The 9,299-nt window shown below is 40.0% G+C and overlaps 1 protein-coding gene across 1 annotated transcript in view; it reads right to left on the bottom strand.

Moving 5' to 3' along the window:
- tmem94 (transmembrane protein 94) overlaps positions 1–9,299 on the bottom strand; it is a 41,992-nt gene that overhangs the window by 28,775 nt on the left and 3,918 nt on the right. Inside the window, 4 exon segments of the mRNA XM_069168520.1 lie at positions 586–791; positions 4,145–4,281; positions 4,763–4,890; positions 5,630–5,749. Of these exon segments, the coding sequence (XP_069024621.1) occupies positions 586–791; positions 4,145–4,281; positions 4,763–4,890; positions 5,630–5,749 (591 nt within the window).

Raw genomic sequence — 9,299 nt, 5'->3', positions numbered from 1 at the left:
TAGAAACAAGTATGTGCTGGAAGGAACCTACTTCACTGTGCACCTGCCTACTGCAGGGCTCTACATGTGCTCTTAAATAAAACAAGTTTAGGAGGACACAAAGAAAATTAGGAGCATATATAAATCAAGCATGCATTACACAGATATGCGTTTCTGATTCTGAGGCTTTCCTCATTGATAAAACAAACGAAGCGGTGGTCAGTATGATGCAGTACAATTCCACACAGTTGGATCAACACTTCTCTAAGAAAATACAACAGACTGACCATCATGCGTTCATTAAGGGAAGGGATTATTGCTGGACTGTGTTTATTGGAGGATGTTGGCTTTGGCTGCCTGATACACTGCTCGTTGAGTTTTTCTGCCCAGCAGTAGGTCAGCCGTGACGTCAGCTGTGATTGTATAAATGTGTGTGTTAGTGTTGGATCAATAACTAAATATTGGTTTTCCGTACCAATACCAGTTCTGGTATGTGGTGCCTTGTTATTTATTACAAATGAATATCTTGAGTAAATAATTGAGGATTTCTTATAAAATAAACATTTCCTAAAAGCTCTATTTACATTAGAGCGTACAGTATCTCACCTTAATGCCTCTGAGGGATGCGAACGCCTCCTGGCCAGGTCTCAGACCGATGACGTCTCCCTCCACCAGCAGACTGACGGGCAGGTTGACCAGCTGGGAGTCCCGGTAGGTCCAGTGGAGGGACCACGACGGAGACGATGGCGTGTACAGGTCGGGGTAAAGAGATGGAGGCCAGCGAACTTCACCCACACACCCGGACAGGTAGTCTGGGATGACGAAGACAGCCCGTGAGTGAACGGCACAGAGGACGAGGACGGACACGAACGTGGGGACAGTAAACATAGAAATCATCTATTCTTTTAAAACTTGTCAGACAGAAACATATTTTACACTTTTAGGGGAAATTGTGACTCTCTGTTGACCTGATCAGTGCGTGTTCATCAGTGTTATCTTGGTGTATGAACAATGAGCATGAAGCATTTCAACACAGTGATTGATCAGTCATATCACCACATGGGACACTCCTCGAGCCGAGAATGAAGTTTATAATCAGCCGTTTCCCCAGATGGGTGAAGCTCTAATGTACAGTGGGTACGGAAAGTATTCAGACCCCTTTACATTTTTCACTCTTTGTTTCATTGCAGCCATTTGCTAAAATCAAAAAAGTTCATTTTATTTCTCATTAATGTACACTCAGCACCCCATCTTGACAGAAAAAAACAGAAATGTAGAAATTTGTGCAAATTTATGAAAAAAGAAAAACTGAAATATCACATGGTCATAAGTATTCAGACCCTTTGCTGTGACACTCATATTTAACTCACATGCTGTCCATTTCTTCTGATCCTCCTTGAGATGGTTCTACTCCTTCATTGGAGTCCAGCTGTGTTTAATTAAACTGATTGGACTTGATTAGGAAAGGCACACACCTGTCTATATAAGACCTTACAGCTCACAGTGCATGTCAGAGCAAATGAGAATCATGAGGTCGAAGGAACTGTCCAAGGAGCTCAGAGACAGAATTGTGGCAAGGCACAGATCTGGCCAAGGTTACAAAATAATTTCTGCAGCACTCAAGGTTCCTAAGAGCACAGTGGCCTCCATAATCCTTAAATGGAAGAAGTTTGGGACGACCAGAACTCTTCCTAGACCTGGCCGTCCAGCCAAACTGAGCAATCGTGGGAGAAGAGCCTTGGTGAGAGAGGTAAAGAAGAACCCAAAGATCACTGTGGCTGAGCTCCAGAGATGCAGTAGGGAGATGGGAGAAAGTTCCACAAAGTCAACTATCACTGCAGCCCTCCACCAGTCGGGGCTTTATGGCAGAGTGGCCCGACGGAAGCCTCTCCTCAGTGCAAGACATATGAAAGCCCGCATAGAGTTGGCCAAAAAACACATGAAGGACTCTCAGACTATGAGAAATAAGATTCTCTGGTCTGATGAGACCAAGACTGAACTTTTTGGCGTTCATTCTAAGCGGTATGTGTGGAGAAAACCAGGCACTGCTCATCACCTGCCCAATACAATCCCAACAGTGAAACATGGTGGTGGCAGCATCATGCTATGGGGGTGTTTTTCAGCTGCAGGGACAGGACGACCGGTTGCAATTGAAGGAAAGATGAATGCGGCCAAGTACAGAGATATCCTGGAAGAAAACCTCTTCCAGAGTGCTCTGGACCTCAGACTGGGCCGAAGGTTCACCTTCCAACAAGACAATGACCCGAAGCACACAGCTAAAATAACAAAGGAGTGGCTTCGGAACAACTCTGTGACCATTCTTGACTGGCCCAGCCAGAGCCCTGACCTAAACCCAATTGAGCATCTCTGGAGAGACCTGAAAATGGCTGTCAGTTTTTCTTTTTTCATAAATTTGCACAAATTTCTACATTTCTGTTTTTTTCTGTCAAGATGGGGTGCTGAGTGTACATTAATGAGAAATAAAATGAACTTTTTTGATTTTAGTAAATGGCTGCAATGAAACAAAGAGTGAAAAATTTAAAGGGGTCTGAATACTTTCCGTACCCACTGTATTTCATTGTTCCCTGCAGAACACATACAGCTGAGGACGAGGGCTGGATTTTAAAATTCACCACCAAAAATGTTCTATGGAGTTTTAAAAATGGGCCGTGGTCCGGAACCACATAATGCTAAGGACACTCCGACACCTGGTTCTGAATGAGGATCCCATCTAAATCAGTATAAAGTTGGATTTTAGGGTTCCTTAATTGGAGGCGGGGAAACAAGGGGAGTGAACAAAACGCCCTAAAAACGGTCAAACTGACAGTGATGCCCCTGGAAAATTAATATGAGCACTTTATGAACCGCCTGCTGAAGAACCGGAGCTTTAGTTTTCATGGCAGCAACATCTTGGTCTCACTTCAGTGTCAGTCAGCAGCTTTACAGACAGCCGGGCTTCACCAGCTCAGACTAAACTGTTATGACCAAATTAAAAAGGGAGCAGTTTAGCCGCGTTTGTTAAAATTTCACAACCATAATTAATATTTTTTAACAACAACATCAAAATATACTTTGCAGGGGGCCATTTGTTGATTCAGGCCTTTCTGCAGCACACAGAGAAGCAATGTGAAGGTTCAATACAAACATCTGCGCAGTTTTGGATAAATTCAATGATTCTTTGCATAGTTGTCACTGAGCTCATGCAAATGTTTGGAACTAGTAGTGCCCCCTATGGGTAGATCTATTCTCAAACAGGAATTGAAAACATCGACCAAGACCTACAATTATTGGATAAATCATTCATGAATTAAAGCACATTGAGCTGGACTTGTGTGTCAAATCTCAAGTCAATCCAACTGACAATGTGAGGGGCGTGGCCTTTTTAAAAATGCATTCTGGGAAACCGTCAAGACTTCTGTCCATGACCTGAATCTAGAGAGAAAGTGGGCGTGCAGCCAGACCACACCTTAAACACACAAGTTGTTCTACAAAAGAACAGTTAAAGAAGAATAAAGCCAAAGTTGAAGCGAGCAGTTCATGTGAGGAACTCACAAACCGAGCCGATGTTCTGGACGGATCAACGGGTACCGGGAACATTTAGTTGTAGTTGCAGCAGCACAAATAAGTCACACCAAACACAGAAAGTAAAGGTTCACATGCCACTCACAGATGTGTAATATTGGATCATTTTCCTCAATAAATGAATGACCAAGTAAAACATTTTCATCTCATTAGTTTAACTGGGTTCTCTTCATCTACTTTTAGGACAAATCAGATGGTGTTTTTGACATATTTATGCAAAAATACAGAAAATTCTGAATTGTTTAATAACTTTCACGCACCACTTGACCTTTGACCGCCATCTTTGGGACCAAATGAACATTTGTGCCAAATTTGAAGACATTTCTTCAAAAGGCTCCTGAGATATCGTGTTATATATTTGAGACAATAGCCTACCCCTGATGCTGAGTTTCACATGTGGAATGAAAATAAACAGAGTGATCCGTGTTCCCACAGACGTCATTGTGGATGTTGCCAACATTGAAGAGAAGCATTACATCATCATCATCATCATCATCATCAACAGGTACCAGCTGCTGCAGGAAGTACAAACTCCATAATTGTTAACTCCTGTACTTCCAGCGGCGAGCCGAGCCTGACTCACCGTTGAGCTGCGTGATGATGCCGTTGAGGCGCCGGACCATCTCACTCCTCTTCAGCCTCTCCTGCCGGCCGACCAGCAGCAGGTTGAGCAGGAGGAGGAGGAGGAGAGCGGCAGCGTTCATCAGCTCGATACCGGAGCTGTGGAGGAGGAGGAGAGAAGAGAGATCTGTGACAGATGAACGGAAAAACAGGACTTCCCCATCAGCATGGGGGGAGAATATTTCTCTATTATCTGTCCTGACTAACAGGGATATGAGCTGGTGTCCTAGCCGTTATTCAGAAGGATCCTTTATTCAGTTTCAGTCCGTTATTACAGCGTACATATTTAATGCCTGTACTGTGGAGGAGGACGGCACACAGAAGTGTAAGATTGTCTTGGCACACAGTGAGACCACTGTCAGCTGGTGTTTGTTTAGCTGCTAATTAATTAAAATGTCTCACTTCTGTTCATCATCTACATGGTGATGATTGTTTTTCACGGGAATATCAGCTTCTTCTATCCTCATCCGACATTAGAATCTGATGTATTTTTTACATTATGGCTCCACATGACGCAGCAGTGAGATGTACAGCAACGTGATCACTGACAGGACGGTTCAGCTGAAAGCAGGTCACCTACCTGCCCTTTGGCTGGCTGCCATAGCAACATAAAAGTCCCAGCACCACCAGTAAAGTGAGGGCAGCTCCCGGCCAATGGAGACAGGAGTGACGGTTGCCATGGTAGAGGAAGCTATTCACCCACTGTTCCTATGGAAACATACCAAACCAACAAGAGGCACAAGTATATACATGTTATGTAAGAAATGAAACATGTGACAGATTAATCTAAAGAATAATAGAATGATGTTACTGGATGATCGTTAGTTCTGCTTCATGCTCATCACTGTTCAACAGGAACCGCCTCTGAACGTTGGGATTCCTTCTCAGACAATAGTTTTGTGTGTCTTTGTGTGTATCTTGTATTCTTATCCTCACGAGGACCACACAACTTCACGAGGATGTAATGATAACTAAATATATTCTGCCAGTGCTCACTGCTGATTACAGTTCAGGATTAGGTCAAAAATAAATATCGGTTTGTTTTGGTCAGAGGAAGGATTAGAGGATAAATCTGGTAAATCAATCCTGCATTGTTTGAGGCTGTTCTGCCTCTGCGGGTCATCTCACCTTTGATTTAAAGCGTGTGAACATCATAGATCAGGAATGAAAAGCAAAATTCTCACAGCTTTCTAAAAAAAATATTTTCACGTGAATAGTTTCAAATGTTTTTTTTAGTGTGACTGAAAGTAAAGGCAGATATTATCTATCTGGAACAGGCGTTTTGCTCACTAAAGGATCTCCTGCCAGACTGACAGACAGTTCACGACAGATCTCTGTACCGGAGGAGAAGGCAGGTAAAGCGTTGGAAATAGGAAACTTCTGTTACGCATCGAGGGGAATGAAGGTACTACAGTGAATATGAAAGCGAGTGTATAAATGTGAGTACCAGCACAGAGGTCCGTCTGCGCGCGGCTCTCTGGTGCTGCTCCAGCAGGCTGCTCAGCTGGTCCCGCAGCTTCACCAGAGCCTGACCTGTTGAAAGGCCCAGAGCCACAGCTTCCTCCTCCTGTGAAAACACGTACAAGAAGCCTGTCAAACTCTGGACTACTCTTCAGTCAGAAACAGGAGGATGAAGAATCTGATAGATGAGGATATAACTCTGTAAACACTTTGATGATACAAATCCAAAAGTATTCAATTAAAAGGGACAACTAATGCATTCCATATCATATCTTCCATATTATACTAGTATAAATCCATGATAAGAATTTGTCATCTTGCAGTACATGTTTTAGTGATGACATGAACAGAAGGTGCACATTGGGAGGCTTTTAAAAGAGCTTCCTCTGTCGTTCGGCTAAAACCGATCAGACGTGAACTACACATCCATTTCTTCAAGCGTCTGGACAAGTGTTACACTTCTTTGGTATTTGCAGCGCCCCCTGTAGACCGGGCTTAAAATGCTGAGATAGGCCTTTTCCTAAACACCTGAGGATATCTACCGAGACCTATGAGGATTGGACAAATCATTAATTATGGCTATTTTCCTACTTGTAAAGTTTATTTGTCAATATCTTGAAAACTAAATAAAATACCAGCAAAGCTTTACTCGAGCTCCGTTCAGTGATGATGAGCAGAAATATTTGGTGCCAATCTGACCGTACGGTTTAGGAGATGTCAAAAGTGGACTTTTCCAGAAAAGACTATCAGGCAGTAAAATCCAACAGGGGGGACGTCTCCGGTCCAAGAGGCTCTTTTGTAGAGCACACAGGAAAATGTAAAGTCAACGGGACTTAAGGACTTTTTGTGGGAAACACTTGCAAGTCGCTTCCAGTCATTGTGCCAAGTTTTTCTGTTTCTAGCCGATGCCAGCTCACTGCAGTATGAACTGCAGCAGAAGACCAATAATAATGCTCTCCTACTAATAATGCTCTCCTACTAATAATGCTCTCCTACTAATAATGCTCTCCTATTAATAATGCTCTCCTATTAATAATGCTCTCCTATTAATAATGCTCTCCTACTGATAATGCTCTCCTATTAATAATGCTCTCCTACTGATAATGCTCTCCTATTAATAATGCTCTTCTACTAATAATGCTCTCCTATTAATAATGCTCTCCTACTGATAATGCTCTCCTATTAATAATGCTCTTCTACTAATAATGCTCTCCTACTAATAATGCTCTCCTACTAATAATGCTCTCCTATTAATAATGCTCTCCTATTAATAATGCTCTTCTACTGATAATGCTCTCCTACTGATAATGCTCTTCTACTAATAATGCTCTTCTATTAATAATGCTCTCCTACTGATAATGCTCTCCTACTAATAATGCTCTTCTATTAATAATGCTCTCCTACTAATAATGCTCTCCTATTAATAATGCTCTCCTATTAATAATGCTCTCCTACTGATAATGCTCTTCTACTAATAATGCTCTTCTATTAATAATGCTCTCCTACTGATAATGCTCTCCTACTAATAATGCTCTTCTACTGATAATGCTCTTCTACTAATAATGCTCTTCTACTAATAATGCTCTTCTACTAATAATGCTCTTCTATTAATAATGCTCTCCTACTAATAATGCTCTTCTACTGATAATGCTCTCCTACTAATAATGCTCTTCTACTAATAATGCTCTTCTATTAATAATGCTCTTCTACTAATAATGCTCTTCTATTAATAATGCTCTCCTATTAATAATGCTCTCCTACTGATAATGCTCTCCTACTAATAATGCTCTCCTACTAATAATGCTCTCCTATTAATAATGCTCTCCTATTAATAATGCTCTTCTATTAATAATGCTCTTCTACTAATAATGCTCTTCTACTGATAATGCTCTCCTACTAATAATGCTCTCCTACTAATAATGCTCTTCTACTGATAATGCTCTTCTATTAATAATGCTCTTCTACTAATAATGCTCTCCTACTAATAATGCTCTCCTACTAATAATGCTCTTCTACTGATAATGCTCTCCTACTAATAATGCTCTTCTATTAATAATGCTCTCCTACTAATAATGCTCTTCTATTAATAATGCTCTCCTACTAATAATGCTCTTCTATTAATAATGCTCTCCTATTAATAATGCTCTCCTACTAATAATGCTCTCCTACTAATAATGCTCTCCTATTAATAATGCTCTCCTACTGATAATGCTCTCCTACTAATAATGCTCTTCTATTAATAATGCTCTTCTACTAATAATGCTCTTCTACTAATAATGCTCTCCTACTAATAATGCTCTTCTATTAATAATGCTCTTCTACTAATAATGCTCTTCTACTAATAATGCTCTCCTACTAATAATGCTCTCCTATTAATAATGCTCTCCTACTGATAATGCTCTTCTACTAATAATGCTCTCCTATTAATAATGCTCTCCTACTGATAATGCTCTCCTACTAATAATGCTCTTCTATTAATAATGCTCTTCTACTAATAATGCTCTTCTACTAATAATGCTCTCCTACTAATAATGCTCTTCTATTAATAATGCTCTTCTACTAATAATGCTCTTCTACTAATAATGCTCTCCTACTAATAATGCTCTCCTACTAATAATGCTCTCCTACTGATAATGCTCTCCTACTGATAATGCTCTTCTACTGATAATGCTCTCCTACTAATAATGCTCTCCTACTAATAATGCTCTCCTACTAATAATGCTCTTCTATTAATAATGCTCTTCTACTAATAATGCTCTCCTACTAATAATGCTCTCCTACTAATAATGCTCTCCTATTAATAATGCTCTCCTATTAATAATGCTCTCCTATTAATAATGCTCTCCTACTGATAATGCTCTCCTATTAATAATGCTCTCCTACTGATAATGCTCTCCTATTAATAATGCTCTTCTACTAATAATGCTCTCCTATTAATAATGCTCTCCTACTGATAATGCTCTCCTATTAATAATGCTCTTCTACTAATAATGCTCTCCTACTAATAATGCTCTCCTACTAATAATGCTCTCCTATTAATAATGCTCTCCTATTAATAATGCTCTCCTACTGATAATGCTCTCCTACTAATAATGCTCTCCTATTAATAATGCTCTTCTACTGATAATGCTCTCCTACTGATAATGCTCTTCTACTAATAATGCTCTTCTATTAATAATGCTCTCCTACTGATAATGCTCTCCTACTAATAATGCTCTTCTATTAATAATGCTCTCCTACTAATAATGCTCTCCTATTAATAATGCTCTCCTATTAATAATGCTCTCCTACTGATAATGCTCTTCTACTAATAATGCTCTTCTATTAATAATGCTCTCCTACTGATAATGCTCTCCTACTAATAATGCTCTTCTACTGATAATGCTCTTCTACTAATAATGCTCTTCTACTAATAATGCTCTTCTACTAATAATGCTCTTCTATTAATAATGCTCTCCTACTAATAATGCTCTTCTACTGATAATGCTCTCCTACTAATAATGCTCTTCTACTAATAATGCTCTTCTATTAATAATGCTCTTCTACTAATAATGCTCTTCTATTAATAATGCTCTCCTATTAATAATGCTCTCCTACTGATAATGCTCTCCTACTAATAATGCTCTCCTACTAATAATGCTCTCCTATTAATAATG

Source organism: Embiotoca jacksoni, unplaced genomic scaffold, assembly GCF_022577435.1.
Source record: "Embiotoca jacksoni isolate LCO1_2020_lvr unplaced genomic scaffold, fEmbJac1.0.p SCAF_40, whole genome shotgun sequence".
In the NCBI taxonomy this organism is placed as follows: Eukaryota; Metazoa; Chordata; class Actinopteri; family Embiotocidae; genus Embiotoca; species Embiotoca jacksoni.
The sequence above is the reverse complement of the archived record's forward strand: the minus strand, read 5'-3'. Positions and strand labels throughout refer to the sequence as shown.